The sequence below is a fragment of the Mustelus asterias genome, chromosome 21 (genome assembly GCF_964213995.1).
Source record: "Mustelus asterias chromosome 21, sMusAst1.hap1.1, whole genome shotgun sequence".
Classification (NCBI taxonomy): domain Eukaryota; kingdom Metazoa; phylum Chordata; class Chondrichthyes; order Carcharhiniformes; family Triakidae; genus Mustelus; species Mustelus asterias.
The window spans coordinates 56,975,794-56,993,408 of record NC_135821.1 but is presented as its reverse complement, the minus strand read 5'-3'; the positions used below and the strand labels follow the sequence as shown (position 1 = coordinate 56,993,408).

Below are 17,615 nucleotides of genomic sequence, written 5' to 3'. Positions count from 1 at the left end.
GGGGCCCCGTGGGGGAGGGGGGCCCCGTGGGGGAGGGGGGCCCCGCGGGGGAGGGGTGCCCCCTGCGGGGGAAATGCAATTTCTCTGAGCCTTCCCACCTTCAACTCATTAAGTTAGCAGGCAAACTGCTGGAGTGCTGAGTCCAGGATGGAAGATGCATGGAAATTTCAGTTGACAATATTTAGTTTTGAACCATCCAGTTTTATAACTAGTCCCTTACCTTGTGCAATTTCCAGCTGCCGTTTGGCGTCCCCTAGTGCAGAGAAGAGATCCAGCTTGATTCGGGTCTCGGCACTCAGGCTATTTTCTAAGTGCTGTGTTTTATCTTGCATGGCTGAAAGTGCCGACATCAATACCTCTGTGTCTTTTTCATTTTCTTTATATTTACGCAATTCCTTCACATGAAAAGTAAAATGCACAACTGCTCAGGACAAAATATAAATCATACTTTAAACCCAACATGCTGACTAGACAAAGTTTTTTCCTTTCACTTGGGTGTATATTTTGGTTAAATGGGACTTTTTGACCATAATTCACTTCCTTCCTTACCTGAAGCAGACAGTTTATATACTGGAATATACATAGAAACCCTACCGTGCAGAAGGAGACCATTCAGCCCAATGAGTCTGCACTGACTCTGATGGAGCATCCCACCCAGACCCTATCCCCGTAACCCCATGTATTTACCCCACTGAACCCCTAACCTGCATACCTTGGGATACTAAGAGGCAATTTAGCATGGCCAATCTACCTAACCTAGTGGTTATATATAGAATCCCTACAATGCAGGAGGCCGCCATTCGGCCATCAAGTCTGCACCAACTCTCCAACAGAGCATCTTACCCACATCCTCACCTCCAGCCTATCCCCCACTCATTTACCCCAGTAATCCCTTCACATCTTGGGACATCAAGGGTCAATCTAACATGGCCAATCCACCTAACCTGCACATCTTTGGACTGTGGGAGGAAACCGGAGCATCCGGGGGAAACCAACTTGTACATATATATTAGCAGTATTCTAGTATTTTGACCATGTGGCATTTTAACACTGAACTTTAGACTAATATGATAATGGAAGTATCAGTTTCATGGGGGTTAAAAGGAAAACATTACAGATGCTGGAAAACCTGGTCAGGCAGCATTAAGAGAAACGGAACGATTTCAGGTGGATGGCCTTTCAACACAGGCCGCCTCTGTTTCTCTCTCAACAAATGCTGCGTTATCCGTTGAACCTTTCCAGCATTTTTTAAAAAAAATTGATAATTGTTCTTGGGAAGAGGGTTGAGAGAAAAACGAAAAGAAAAATTCTACACTGACCTGTTAACCGATGTATTACAGCCACTCTTAATACTTTGAAGTGGGTGGGTAATTACAATATAGAGATTTGCAATTATATCACGTGGTTATTTCTATCTGACTTTGTCCCAGAATGTTACCTAGACAGGAGACATACCTGTACTTTCATCTCTAGTTCACGAATCTGGTCTTCCTTGAGTTTCATGTCCATTGTTAACTTCTTACACTCGGTCTCCAGGTCTCGAATACGACTTCTAAGAGTTTCTGTACATTCCCCTCTTAAAAATAAAATGGTGCCAAATCCTTCATTTTCTGCATTCATGAATATAAACTTTTCTTATTTTGTAATAGGAGTTAATACTTCACATATCTGCGAAATGTGAAACCCCAGAACTTGATCACTGGAGCTTGGAACTCACAGCATCAATACAATCTTTTTCAATTAAAGTGTTAGCGGAAAAAAATGATTTGATTCCTGTGTCATCAGGTCAGATGGTGCAAGAGAAAATTGGAAAGGGGAAAAATTAATACTTTCAAAAATGTTAGAGAGAGCTGTTGGTATTAGAGGAGGGTTAATTTTTTCTATTCTTTTGAGTAGACAGTAGAGATACTCAGATCCAGCAAGTCAAAGGTTTCACTCTACTTCGTTATCTTTGTCACATCCAAAGGCAATTAACTATCCTAATGAATGGGTATGACAATTTTGGACACCAGTCATCCGTATGGTATCCAAATGAGGTGTTGGACTCAACATTGTTCACTCTTGCCTAGTAGGATCGGCACGGAGATTAAGGCATTCCTGCACTGTGAATCAGCCACCAAGTATGCAAGCATAGTTTTATTTAATTCTTGCTCTCCACAAGATAAATGCTTGACTTCTGCTTATCATCTCCCCATGGCATGAAGTCAACAGAGTGGTGAACCACTGACAAGAATCTCAACATACAGGAGTGTGAGAATGGCTCATTTTCTGTCTCCTTTCAACCCTGCTGTATGACATTTGAAAAATGGGATAGGATCACCAAAATATTCAGTCATTAAAAAACTTAACGTGCTTCTACTCAAAATAATTAAAGTGCAAAATTAATATAGAAGTACTGCATAATGTTAAGTGGCATAAAAATGAGCAATCACATTGTTGTAAAACATTCATGCAAGCAACAGTTTGCATATTAATAATGTAATCCAGTCTAAAGATTCTGCATATTTATTTTACAGTAATTGATATGCCTCGTGCAATCTTTGGTGTTATTACCTTGTGGCTGCAGCAAGTGCCACAGCTCGAGCTGCAGTTGCCTCCTCCAGCTTCTTTCTCTTCTTCTCGTCCATCAACTGTTTTTCAAGATAGGTCTTTGCTTCTTGTTCTGCTTTGAGTTTCTTCTCTAACTGGCTTATAGTTTGCTTGTCCTTCTGTTTGGCTTGCACAGCAGTGTGTAATCTGGATAAAAATAAAAACTCGATTGAGTTCAAACTAGAGAGAAACCCAGAACCAAAGCGTAACAGGATCCAATTTAAAAAGTCAACAAGGTTCCAATCAAATTCTGCTTAGGTTTGCACTGAAAAAGAGAATCAAAGATTTGTCACCTAACCACTTAGAGCTGCATCGTCAAACTTTGATTTTCAATTATTCAACACGGTTTATTATTCCAACATCTACATATAGTCTTGTTTCATAAATATGTTCAAAAGAGTGTCACAATTTATGAAAATAGGTCACCATTACTGGCGTGTCTAGAAGTTGTCACATGCAAAATGGACATGTTGGAAACTGAAAAAGAAATCTGCCAAAGATTAAGCTGACTGAATCTAATTCTTTAACTTTCTGATAAATATCATTGGGGCGGCATGGTGGCAGTGGCACAGTGGTTAGCACTGTTGCCTCACAGCACCAGGGACCTGGGTTCAATTCTGGCCTTGGGTGACTGTCAGCATGGAGTTTGCACATTCTCTCCGTGTCTACGTGGGTTTCCTCCGGGTGCTCCGGTTTCCTCCCACACTCCAAAGATGTGCAGGTTAGGTGGATTGGCCATAGTAAATTGTCCCTTAGTGTCAGGGGGATTAGCAGGGGTTATGTGGGGTTACGACGATAGGGCTTGCGTGGGATTGTTGTTGGTACAGGCTCAATGGGCCGAATGGCCTCCTTCTGCACTGTCAGGATTCTATGATCTTTGGCGTCTTCTGCATCACAATTTCCAAAATTTTAACTAGGTTACGGCATGCTAATTAATTTGAATATTTCTAATATATGATGTAAATCACAAACTATCACAAGTGTCTTACTTGTTCTGTAGCAGTTCATTCTCCTGTCGGAGCTGTCCTACTTCTGAACGGATACTTCGTTCGGTACTGGTCAGTGAGTTGATCTGACTGCGCAGTTCTTGTTCACACTGCCTGCTTGACTGCAAGTCTGCCTTCAGCTTCTTGATGTCCTGCTCCAGCCTGAAGAAAGAAAAAGCATCAGTACAAGACCTCTGCACTGCTGCTCCTAATCAAGTTGGGTGTGGGGGGGGGGGGGGGGGGGTAGATTTAGGCTTCCACGTGGAGGGCTGTTTCTGCTCTTTTGAGTTTAAGTAGCAGGAACAGCCTTTGTGAAAACAGTTGGCTTATAGTCCCCACACAGAGCGAGTGTGGACACTTCAGGTCTCCGCTTCTGCCCCGCAGCAGATTATTCTAGCTGCACAGACATAGAATGCTCCACTAGTCAAGGCGTAAATATAAAATGGGCCCTTGGGTGAGTTCAAGTCATTTTATAGCACCCATTTACACAGGTTTCTGGCACCAACTCTCAAAATAGAAGGAAAAATGATGGGAGTTTGGCTTGGTTGGTATTAGTCTTTGAAATCTAACTGGCGGTCTTGATCACATAATTAGCATGGAACAATCAGAAATCTTGGAGACACTTTACAACAAAAACTCTTTTACAGGCAGAATTTTAAGTGCGCATATGCTCACAAAACGAAAAATCAAGCAACTCACATAACAAATCTGCAATAATGATTTGTCAGCAGAAGCCACATCACAAAATATCTTAACATTTCATTGCATAAACGGTATTATAAATACAAATTGTTCTTGTTAGATGTTTAATGTTCCAAAAAGGTATACTAAAACTTAAGTATGAGCACTTCAAGAAGTTTATCCTAATTTTAAAAGTGAAATGTTTTCCCACTTGCCAGGTACCAACCATTATTAACTATTCTGGATTATGTGCTTTCAGCTTTTTTTAAATTCACCCATGGGATGTGGGCGTCACTGGCTGGCCAGCATTTATTGCCCATCCTTAATTGCCCTTCTCGTGGGCCATTTGAGAGTCAACCATATTGCTGTGGCTTTGTAGAGAGTCAAATGCAAGTCAGACCAGGTAAGGACAACAGACATGAGGGAGCCAGGTGGGTTTTTACGACAATCGACAATGGTTTCGCGGTCATCATTAGACTTTTAATTCCAGATTTTATCCATAATTAGCAACAAAACAGACCATGCACCATCTGATGAGCACACAAATAGCCAACAATTATGCTCCCCACCAGATGAGAAAGAGCTGGAGTGACCCTTTCCATTTATTGATCAAACCACCCAAATACAAATAAAGCACTTTTGCCAATAGGAGCGTGAAAAGATAATTGTACAGGCATTCCTTGGAAAAGTCCGTACACGACAAATGGATGCATGAGAAGCAGCGACTTCTTCTGTAGAGATCTTCGGCAGCTTTTTGTTATAGAATAATTACACACTGCTTGTTAGAACGCAATAGAGATGTAGGAGCTTGTTGTGATAACAACCCTCAATGATCAGGAAACACCTCTTCTGCTTAATCACTAGCAAAACCTGTAATTGTGTTTAAAGGAATTTCTCTTTCACATTATTCAGGCCAAATGCAAATTACCTTCAGCACAAGTTAAGCTTTAGCATTGTGTTGCTAAGCAAATTGTTGCCAAGCTGATGATCGCACTTCATGTTTCACAATTTTCTACCAAATACGGTTTCACGTGCAAGTTTGAGAGATTTGTCTTCTCCAACACTGGATGGTCATACAAGACAGAAAATTCAGCTGATGGACAGTCTTCTGACAGATTACAGCAATTTTTCCTTTCCATAAAATAACACTCAGTTTTGAGTAATCAGCTGGCACTGATCAATTAATTCCTGAAGTTCAGTTGCCATTCTTGACATTGCAGAAATGTTGAAGCGGAGAGAATCAATGATACAGCAAGTCAAGAATTGAAGCTGCAACGTTATTCACATTGCTGTTGGATTTTACACAACATTTCAACACATGACAATTCTCAGCATCCTTTACACAAATCACAACTTCCTTTCATTTTTCATCGGGTGTTCCAATTTCCTCCCACAGTCCAAAGATGTGTGGGTTAGCTGGATTGGCTATGCCAAGTTGTTCCTTAGTCTCCCAAGGTGTGTAGGTTTGGGGGATTAGCATGGTAAATGCATGGGGTTACAGAGAGGATGGGGGGGGGGGGGTGCCTGTTGGAGAGTCGCTGCAGACCCGAAGGGCTGAATGGCCTTCTTCTGCACTGTAGGGATTCTATGATCTTATCTTATACATATTGGTTATCTGAAAGTGGTAAAATAAGTCCCCTTTATTGAGGTATTTGGCTTCCATTTGTTGTTATAATACACCGATGACATTACAATCAAGAGCTTCCCATATAGGAAACTACAGACACGAGTACACACTCTCATATGCAAAACCTTGGTACACAAACTGCTATGCTATCAATGTGCCAGGTGCATCCCACTTCAAAACAAAGAGAACTGATCCAAAAGCAAGTCATTCTCCCAGCTTGAGACAATAAAACGGATCTCTATGCTTGTAAATTCTGAAAAACTTGGAAATAGTCAATCCTTAGACTTCAAAGGTAAATGAGGGAAGCGCCTAGAGACATACAAGATAATCAGGGGATGATTTCTATCTGAACTGCGACACAGATTGAAACCAGTTCAATGTAATAATGAAGAGATTGGGTGGGAAGCAGCAAGTGATCTAAGCAAGGATGAGCTAGCTGGATTAAGGTCCTTCCTTATTTGCACTCTAGATTTATTTTGTAAGCTTGCATTCTTAAGAAAAAAAAGGTTCATGTGTTCTAAATCGGTACATCCTCCCTCATCTGAGCAATGCTGCATGATGGAAGCAAGACAGAGAATAAGACAAATATAGTAAAAATACTTCGGATTTAGAAGTAAAGATTGCATATGGAAGTAGCAGCAACCTGCCAGGCGAAATTGCCATGGACTACAGCAAGATATGAAAAGGCTAGGATGAAGTAGCAGCAAATCCTATTTAATATAGGAACGGTGAGGTAATTCATTTTAGGAATGAAAATGAAGACTTGAAATATTCTTTAAGTAGCCGATATTTTACTGCAAAGCAAGGCAATCTTAGTGTGCAAATACTTTAAAACTTAAAAAGAGGGTGCATGGATTGAAAAAAGCCACTGAGGTTGGCAAATGACATTTATAAATCAAGAGGAATGAATGATGGCTATTACTACAACAAAATGCATTTAATGTGTGCCTTTTGTGATGGAAGTCTGTGGTTTTAAAGCTTGCATTTCTATTCAAGACAGACCCCAACTGAAAAGGGAAACCCAAAAGAGAAACAAGGGAAACTAGACCTCTTGTTTCCAAGGCAACAAAAAACTGAAACTGCAATTAGAAACCAAAACTTCAAGGGAGACTGAACTTGGTTGAAAGCAAATATAAGGACACAGGTCAATCCAAGCACAGAAGAAATAATTGAATCCAGGGGCACAGTACAGGCAAGGTGAAGATGAGGAGGCTAGATCCAGAAGCTGGGAATAAGTTGCTACAGTTATTTCTGTTATGTGAAGATAACATGGATGGATCTACAACATCCAACCTGAATTGGAGGAGATTCTGCAGACGTGTGCCACTTTTGGTGAAGTGTGCGCTAGTGCCCATGGAACTTGGGATGGTTGTGCGCTGCTATTGGCCAGGAATCAGACAAGCTCCTAGGAGGGGAGCTGACATTCTTTGTGAGGAAGAGTGTGTTCAGGAGGTTGTTTGTGGCTGAGATTGATGAAATGCACGGAGTGGACTGCTGGCCAACTCATAAAATCTGTCTTAATTGTATGTCATTTAATGCACAATTGATAATTCATAATCAGCTGCAAATGTGCCTGTGAATTCATGTTTAACTCTCATTGATTCTGGATTTGAGAGTATGGGGGAGATATAGTACTAAGATAAAATACTAAGATAGTATTTAGGGTTTGCTTTAACTCTTGTATAGTAAAAACTCTTGTTTTAAGCCATGGAATTTTGCAATTATTTTAGTAAATAACAGATTTCAGATTTAACAAAAGTTATCAGTCTCTCCTGGGATCGTAACATTTTAGCATAAAAATGCAGTTCAAAGGAGTTTGAGCACAAGAAGAAAATTGATTGCATGCAGTACAAAATTAGGAGGTGTGATCAAACATTGCCTCCATATCAGCCCAATTGCTGCCAACACCCTCAACTCAATCTTTTTGACTACAGACTCGATTGTTCCAAAGAACCCCTGAACCACCACCTAATCCATAAACACCATGGCTTCCAAAAATTGTGACGTATTCTAAACTGCGCTTTGTTTACCTGGTTCCCAGTTCTCCCATCACCACAAATTTAAAGGTTTAACCCTTGTTTAAATTCTTCCAGGGCACCCCTTCCCATTTCGATAACCCTCTCCCGTGTTAGCACTGATCACCACCCAGCACCCCCACCACTCCACCCAACAATACCAGCACTCCTCCTCTGACTGGCCATTTGCATGTTTCCACACACACTCCACCCTTCTACTGGCAGCAGTGCCTTCAGTTTTAAAGTCCCACATTCTGGAATTCGCTCTCAAGCTGCAATGCCACTCCAGTTTCTCCCTACAAGAGCCATTTTAAAAGCCAACGCTTTGGACAATCGTTCATTTCATCATTTTCTTTGGTTTCAAAGTTTATCCGTACATATGCGCAGATTACTCTAGGCAAACGTAAGCTATTGTTATTAATAGACTCAATACACCTCAGAAATCTACTTGATATATTTTGTCTTGCATAAACAAAAGGTCATATTTTTATTTACTGTGGACAACTACTTAGCGATGCAGGGAGATTTGCAACTACTGATTATCATACAAACACTGAAGTATGGGCAACATATCCTGGACTGCCTCACTGACGAGGATCTTGGTTGGAGTAAGCAGCCCACTAAGTATCGTTCAACGGCTACAAAACTGATTAACAAGATAGTTAAGGATGGGGAAGGCAAATCGGCCCAAATTGCTAAATCCATCAGAAAGATCTTGAAAGTTTGTAAATCTCTATAAGATGACATCTTGGATACATGTGTTCTAGGCTACGATGTCCAACATTGTCCAGTAGCCAACGCCCATAATTTCAAGCTTTGGCATTGGAGACCAGCCTCGTGACTCTCTAGGCTGCCTCATGCATTTGAATATCTCCTTTGTTCACTAATTCACCAGAGTTTTTAGGACATTGGTGCCGGCTTCCTTTGGTAGAGCATTTGAGTGACAGTATAAAAACCAGGAGCAGGCAATTCAGCCCCTCGAGCCTGCTCCATCATTCAATACAACCATAGTTGATCTCGTCTCGGCCTCAATTCCACTTTCCTGCCCATTCTCCATAACCCTTCAACCCATTACTAATTTAAAATCTGTCCATCGCCTCCTTAAATTTACTCAATGTCCTGGCATCCAGCGCACTGAGGTAGTGAATTCCACAGAATCACAAACCTTTGAGAAGTAATTTCTCCTCACCTGTTTTAAATCTGCTACCTCCTATCCTAAAACTATGACCTCTCATTCTAGATTGTCCCCATGAAGAAACATCCTCTCTACAACAACAAAAACAGAAAAATGCTGGGAAATTCAGGCCTGACAGCATCTGTGGAGAAAATAGAGCCAACATTTAGAGTCTAGATGACCTTCATCAGAGTTTCGTCCGAGAGCTCTGACGAAGAGTCATCTAAACTCGAAGTGTTAGCTCTATTCTCTATCCACAGATGCTGTCGAACCTGAGATTTTGCAGCATTTTTCTGTTTTTGTTTCAGATTACAACATCCGCAACATTTTGCATGCATCCTCTCTACGTCTACCCTATCAATCCCCTGCAGCATCCTATAGACACCGAGTCCCAAGGTACCAAATTATTTTCATTTTCTACCATGATACAAAATATGAGAATGTATCGTGGGTAATTGTAACTTAGATACAAGCAACATTCTAATAACTTGTGCTTTTAGACAAACCCCGTTATCTAACCTCGCTGAAGACAGTACTCATCTTTTCGTAAATATACGTAACTAAGCAATTGTAGACAAGGTACCAGCTAAGCATAAGTCATTTAAAGAATCAGTTAAGTGTACCTGCATAAACTCTTAACCATTTGAACAAATAGAAACATTTTACACATCACAAACATCAGTACAAGAATTACTCTCCTTCCACAGACGTCTATCATCCCAACACCCAATTGCTTTCTCAGCGACTTGAGATTTTGCCCCTTCTACCCCTCTGTATGAAGTGCTTCCTGGCATCAGTCCTGAACTTAGCAGTTTGTATTAATGCCCCATGTTCCTGGAGTCACAGATGAACTTGAAACAAAACCTTTTCTACTGCTTAGAATGGGAGAATCTAGAACTAGGGGTCACTATTTCAAAATAAGGATGAAAAAGAAGATTTTCTTTTTCTTTCCAAGGGTTGAGACTTTGGAATTATCTTCCTCAAAAGGTGATTGAGACAGAGTTCTTGAATATTTTTAAAGCAGAGGTAGATAGATTCCGTATAAGCAAGCGGGCGGGAAGCTAGCAGGGGTAGGCAGAAATGTGAAGTCAAGATTAAAATCAGATCATCCATGATTGTATTGAATGGCGGTGCAGACTCGATGGGCTAAGTCCCCTACTTCTGCTTCTAATTCGCATGTTTGTACAAAGAAAAACTTGCATTTATAGAGCACACCATGTTGTTAGGAAAACAAAGGTGATTTTAAAGGGATTTATATTTGTATCGGTAAATATTAGAAATTAAGTTTATTTATTAGTGTCACAAGTAGGCTTATATTAACACTGCAATGAAGTTACTGTGAAAATTCCCTAGTCGCCACACTCTGGCGCCTGTTCAGGGATACTGAGCGAGAATTTAGCACGGCCAATGCACCTAACCAGCACATCTTTTGGACTGTGGAAGGGAACCCATGCAGACACGGGGAGAACGAAGTGGGTTTGATTGAATGTTTCTGTGTAAGGAAGAGTAAAACTTAGTTAGATTCATGTCGGGCAATGGTGTTTGTATGCGTGGGGCTGGTTCTGTTCCAACTGCGTTTAGAGGGGGTGATGGCATGAAAGGTAAATAGAGGCTGGCAGAAGTGGCAGTTGTTCATTAGTAACTCGGGACCTTGCGAGTTTTAGTTTTTTGCTGAATTAGTTTGAAGTTGAAGACAGACACCAAAGAGTGAAAATTTCTCAGCTCTGCCAGGAGAAGCTGGACGGGACAGGGGAGTTGTAGAGTGACAGACTTCCCAAAGAACCATATGCGGTCCAGATAACTATGGAATCAGGTCTGAAAGAATGTCTTTAGACTGAAGTTAAAAGAACAGAGAACAAGATGCTGTTCAGAGGAGAATTCAAGGGAAAGCAGACAAAGTGTTGAGAAAAAGAGACAGTTGCAGTAACCAGAGCTAAAGTGGGAAAGCAGACTTCAGAGGCAAATCAAATGTTTGATGCCATTTTTAATGGAGTCTGGGAATGGATAGTTGAAGCAATTGTGAACAGTTTGTACAACAGTCAAGACAAAGAAATTCTGAAGGGGAGTTGAAAATGCTGAAAGCTTTGTTAAAAGTGAAACAAAAGGTTTAAAAGAGTCATTTGGAAACCTGGACTGGATGTCGGACTGCAAACCACTAATGGAAAGCATTGTTGTGAAAGACGATCTTGGAAGCGTGCTTTTTTTTGGAGTGGAGGAAACTGTCACATGACAATCATCTTGGGGGATCTTGAGGAGAGATCCACGGATATTCACTTGGATTCTGAGTGGAGATTGTATTTGACCACAACCAATCTGTGCGCTTAAAGGGACTGTGCATTACTGAAACCACTGTAGCTTTAGTTATATTATGTAATCCATGCTAACCTTAAAATCTGTGTGAATTTGTTAAGCCAGGGGTGGAGTAAGGGTAAAATATTGTCGTGTATTCCAACCTTTCATGTTTAATAATTTTTTTCTTGTAATTAGCAGTCCTGTGACTCTGTTCCGCCATGTTGTATAAACAAAAGGTAAAAGTTACGGTCTTTTGAGCCAAGATTCCATTCTGGGATCTTCCCGTCCAGGTTATAACACCAACTGGGATTGTAACAATGTACTCAGGATATCCCAAAGTGCTTCACAGACAATTGTTTTGAAGAGTAGTCACTGTTTTGCAGACAGACACAGTAGTCAATCTGTACACAGCAAAGGTTTCAAATAGCAAAATAGAGTTAGTGTTTTTGTGATGATGGTTGAGGAAAGTCAAAAGATGGGTGAACTTACCTGAATGCTGTGAAATCCTTTACATTTACTTAAACCAAAACTTGCTTCTGCTTGTTCAATTTCTCATCCACAAGACAGCACCCTCTGATTATGCTGCACTGTGCAGTTTAGATTATGTACTCAAGCAATTACAAGTGAGTTGCCTCCTTTTAAGGGTGAAGAGTGAGTTCTTGGTACAATAGATCAATGTACTGTCCTTACTCAACATTGATGCTTTGCGTGTCTCAGTACTCAAGGTGTGACCTGACCAGAGCACAATGTAGATTCAGACTTTATTGATTCTTGCAAGATGATTCATTCCACTTCATTCAAAATCGTGTAACTCGGATTTTAACAAAATGAGTTGAATCTCAGGAGATATCCCTCCAAATTAGTGTTAAGTGGACATTCCACATGAATGCATCTCTATATAACCAATATATAGGCGGTGTATGTCTAATACTGATTTGCATGCCAAATGATTCAAAGAATCGTTATGGTGTGGACAGAGGCCATTCAGTCCATTGTGTCTGTACCAGTTCTTTGAAAGAACATGATGATTAAGTGCCATTCTCCTGCCTTTTCCCCATATCCTTACACATGATTATTTGAACAGAAACAATCTAATGCCCTCAGGAATGCCTTAATTAAACCTGCCTTCACCACACTTCCATCAAGTGCATTCCAGACCAGAACCACTTGCTGTGTGAAGTTTCTCATATTTTTCTTTCGAAAACACAATAAAGCAGTCAATGTTTTTGTTTATTCTTTCATGGGATGTGGATGTCGCTGGCTGGAGGCCAGCATTGATTGTTCAATCCTAATTGCCCTTGAGGGGCCATCTAAGAGTCAACCACATTGCTGTGGATCTGGAGTCACATGTAGGCTGGACCAGGTAATGATGGTAGATTTCCCTTTCAACAGGACATTAGTGAACCAAATGGGTTTTTAATCAATGATGGTTTCATGGTCATCATTAGGCTTTTATTTTAACAATCTGCCATGGCGGGATTCAAACCTTGGTCCCCAGAGCATTACCCTGGGTTGCTGAATTACTAGTCCAGTGACAATCCCACTAGGCCATTTCCTCCCCAAAGATTAAGTCTCTGTTCAATTTGTTCACACATTACAATGTCTTGACCTGGCAAAAGGACTTGCTTTGAAAAATGCCAGGTTCAGGTCTGGAAAATCTCTGTAATCTCTCTGCCGTGTGTCTCCTTTCTGGACATGTGTGACACAGTCCTCCAAGTCATCACTGCAGACAAACATATTTTTGTTGCTGTTGTAGATTGGGGGCAGATGTTTGAGGGCAAATCAACATCTGGCATGTGGGAGGCTTTCAAATGTAAATTGATAGGGATTCAGGGCCAGCACATTCCTGTAAGGATGAAGGATAAGTATGGTAAGTTTTGGGAACCTTGGATGACGACAGATATTGTGAGCCTAGTCAAAGAGAAAAAGGAAGCATTTGTCAAAGCTAGGAGGCTGGGAACACACGAAGCAAGTGTGGAATACAAGGAAAGTAGAAAGAAACTCAAGCAAGGAGTAAGAAGAGCATTGGCCAGCAGGATTAAGGAAAATCCCAAGGCTTTTTACACATATAAAGAGCAAGAGGGTAGCCAGAGAGAGGGTTGGCCCACTCAAGGACAAGGGAGGGAATCTATGTGTGGAGCCAGAGGAAATGGGTGAGGTATTAAATGAGTACTTTGCGTCAGTATTCACCAAAGAGAAGGACTTAGTGGATGAGGAGTGTGGGAAAGGATGTGTAGATAGTTTGAGTCATGTTGAGATCAAAAAGGTGGTGGCATTGGGGTTCTGGAGAAACATCAAGGTAGACAAGTCCCCAGGGCCTGATGGGGTATACCCCAGAATACTGAGAGAAGCAAGAGGGGAAATTGCTGGGGCCTTGAGAGAAATCATTGTATCCTCACTGGCTACAGGGACGGTTCCAGAGGATTGGAGAATAGCCAATGTTGTTCCTTCGTTTAAGAAGGGTAGCAAGAATAATCCAGGTAATTACAGGCCAGTGAGCCTTACATCATTGATAGGGAAATTATTGGAGAGGATTCTTCGGGACAGGATTTATTCCCACTTGGAAATAAGTGGATGTATTAGTGAGAGGCAACATGGTTTTGTGAAGAGAAGCCGTGTCTCACGAACTTGATCGAGTTTTTTTATGGGTAGGGCAGTGGATGTTGTCTACATGGACTTCAGTAAGGCCTTTGACAAGATCCCTCATGGCAGACTGGTGCAGAAGGTGAAGTCGCATGGGATCAGAGGTGAGCTGACAAGGTGGATACAAAACTGGCTCGGTCAAAGAAGACAGAAGGTAGCAGTGGAAGGGTGTGTTTCTGAATGGAGGGCTGTGACAAGTGGTGTTCCTCAGGGATCAGTGCTGGGACCTTTGCCATTTATAAGTGACTTGGAGGAAAATGTAACTGGATTGATTGGTAAGTTTGTGGACGACACAAAGGTTGGTGGATTTGCGAATAGCGATGAGGACCATCAGAGGATACAGCAGGATATAGATCAGTTGGAGACTTGGGTGGAGAGATGGCAGATGGAGTTTAATCCGGACAAATGGGAGGTAATGCATTTTGGAAGGTCTAATACAGATAGGAAATATACAGTAAATGGCAGAACCCTAAGGAGTATTGATAGGCAAAGGGATCTGGGTGTACAGGTGCACAGGTCACTGAAAGTGGCAATGCAGGTGGAGAAGGTAGTCAAGAAGGTATACAGCATGCTTGCCTTCATCGGCCGGGGTACTGAGTTTAAAAATTGGCAAGTCATGGTGACGCTTTATAGAACCTTGGTGAGGCCACACTTGGAATATAGTGTTCAATTCTGGTCGCCACACTACCAGAGAATGTGGAGGCTTTGTAGAGGGTACTGAAAAGATTCATCAGGATGTTGCCTGGTATGGAGGGCATTAGCTATGAGGAGGGGTTGGAGAAACTTGGTTTGTTCTCACTGGAACGAGGAGGTTGAGGGGAGACCTGTTAGAAGTCTACAAGATTATGAGAGGCATGGACAGAGTGGATAATCAGAAGCTTTTTCCCAGGGTGAAAGAGTCAATTACTAGGGGGTATAGGTTTAAGGTGCGAGGGGCAAGTTTTAAAAGAGATGCACGAGGCAGATGTTTTTTACACCGAGAGTAGTGGGTGCCTGGAACTCGTTGTCGGGGGAGATAGTGGAAGCGGATACGGTAGTGACTTTTAAGGGGCGTCTTGACAAGTAGATGAATGAGATGGGAATAGAAGGATATAGTCCCCGGAAGTGTAGGGGGTTTTAGTTCAGTCGGGCAGCATGGTCGGTGCAGGCTTGGAGGGCCAAAGGGCTTGTTCCTGTGCTGTAATTTTCTTTGTTCTTTGTTCAGTGCAAAATGCCAGAGCATCTCTATGGCCTTGGCAGCAGTGGCTTGGGAAACAGGCGAGCGAGTGGATGGGCATTCATTGGACTCCTCGGTTGAACACACTGCATCTATGAAGGCATAATCTGTTAATTCCATCATGCAAGTACAGCCTTGTCCATCGCCACCTAAATTTCCATGGCTCTCTCTGCTGGAATTTTCATGCTGGAGCGAAAAGTTGTGTCACTGGGTTGGTTGGCCTCACCCTGCTTGTCCCCATTCCCGATGTTTTGTCATAACATTTGGAACCTAATGGGGTGAAAGCAGCTGGAATTGTGACTTCTGTCACCATCTTCTGTGCCTCTTCATCATGAACATGGCCTTTACTACAATTGGATTGTATTCCTGTTTGTTAGTGATGGCCTCAATAGGTTGAGAGATCAGCCATTGTCAGTAGTGGGTTTTCAAGTTATTAACCACCCCCTGATCCAATGGCTGGAGCTCAGCAGTGGTGTTGAGTGGTAAGAACACCAACTGGACACCCTTGAGGCCAGTGATGTTGGGGTACCTGGGGCAGTTGTATGCAATGATGACAATCTTCTTTTTCTTTTGTTGATACTTTGCCCACTTTCTGAACCACACCTCAAAATTCAGGGGATTTTATGAGCCTTGTACTGTGTGGGTAGTGTCTTGACATTCATGAAGCAATGTGGCTTCTTAGGTTTTCCTATCACAGCTTTTTCTGTCATTCATGTTGATAGAGACTATAGCAGCATGCATTCCTTGCACTATTTTCCATTATTACATATGTCACCTTTAAACAGCGGTAACAGGCTGGTTTCATCCACAATACCAGGACTGAGGAGACCTGAATTTGATTAGATTTGATGCTTCCCATATTCATGAAACCAAAATCATAGAGTCCCTGCAGTGCAGAAGGTGGCCATTTGGCCCGAGTCTGCACTGAACACAATCCCACGCAGACCCTATTCCCGTAAGCTCTCATATTTACCCTGCTAATCCCCCTGACACTAGGGGTAATTGAGCATGGCCAATCAACCTAACCTGCACATCTTTGGATGTTGAGCTTATACAGTCCATTTCTCTTAATTCAAATTCATCGCTAGAACTACAATTAAATATAAAACAAAAAATGGTGGAAACACTTAGCAGGGTGAGTCAGCAACGAAGGAGAGAAAAACAGAGTCAACCAGATCAATGATAAAACGCCAACGATCCAAAACACAAACTGAAACAACGTAAACTAAACACGAATTAACAGGCAAATGATACTTCAAATAAGGTGGCAACTTTCACTTTAAATAGTCAATACAACAAAGATACATCTTACACAACCACAAACATTTGCATCACTCTTTGCACAAATGTGACACTACAGAGCAACAGTTCCACAATAATTTCTTTATTCATGCAGGGTAGATCAAGAGTCCTATCCAACAACAGCTTCACCTTTGCGTTTCAAAGGAAGGTTAATCTTCAGCAAGCACACTTCTACAAACCTTTCCTGTGGCTAACAACAGTCCTGGTACAGCAGTTTTCCAGGCTTCCTTTTCAATCAATCAACCAATAATAGCCAGTTTGCATACTGCTAGAAAATGAAACATGAGCTCTTGGAGACAAACGAAACACTGACATATTGCAGAGGGTGATTTGCTTATTCTCCTCAATAATTCTGTCTTCCTCCTTCTATCTTGTTTGCTTTCTCTTTGTGACTGCATCTGTGCACTGAGCACCTTCACCCTCCAGCTCCTTTGCTTGTAGCTCTCCTTTGTGCCCACCAGCCACTCAGCTTCTTTCTTAACCTCCTTCCTGTTGGTACTGCTTTCAGGTCCATGGTCGCCAGCTCACATGGACCAGCATTTCTTATTATTCAAGAAAATTACAAAGGATCCCTTTGCTATTGAAACAAACTCTTAAAAGTCAATTCAAACATTCTTAAAGCCAATTACAGATCGCACAGACATTTTAAAGGAATTACAAAATGTCTACTGTACTGCTTCAGGGTCAAAGATTGGCACACCTAGCTAGTTCTAAACACTGCACTAAAAAATGTTTTTATCTTCCAAATGCAACACATGTATTTTGTTTCAATTTTATGCATTTGCAAATTTTGTCTTTGGCTTGGACTGCAGTTTCCTCTCCCAAAGCTTAGTTCCATCTGCAAATTTGACAAAGTTGTATAACATTTTTAATGTAGACTATTTATTTATATATCGAGTAGCAATAGTACAGGTTCCAGCATCCACCAAGATTAACAGGTTTTCTCTTTTAGCGAACTTTTAAATTTTGTCTATCATATCAGTTGCTGTAGCCTATCATGCGAAGTTTAATCAAAGATTTTCTGGAAGTCTAGATGCTGACTCTTATTGCTGACCAGAAATGCGTCAGCAACAGTTGAACACCCACTCTT

General features: G+C 41.5%; 1 protein-coding gene across 3 annotated transcripts in view; it reads right to left on the bottom strand.

Moving 5' to 3' along the window:
• maco1b (macoilin 1b) overlaps positions 1 to 17,615 on the bottom strand; it is a 96,573-nt gene that overhangs the window by 5,171 nt on the left and 73,787 nt on the right. For all 3 annotated transcript variants that reach the window (XM_078237939.1, XM_078237937.1, XM_078237938.1), the window contains 4 exons: positions 3,579 to 3,737; positions 2,554 to 2,736; positions 1,456 to 1,576; positions 221 to 395 (listed from right to left, as the gene is read on the bottom strand). In XM_078237939.1, the coding sequence (XP_078094065.1) occupies positions 221 to 395; positions 1,456 to 1,576; positions 2,554 to 2,736; positions 3,579 to 3,737 (638 nt within the window). The remainder of the gene's footprint in view (positions 1 to 220; positions 396 to 1,455; positions 1,577 to 2,553; positions 2,737 to 3,578; positions 3,738 to 17,615) is intronic.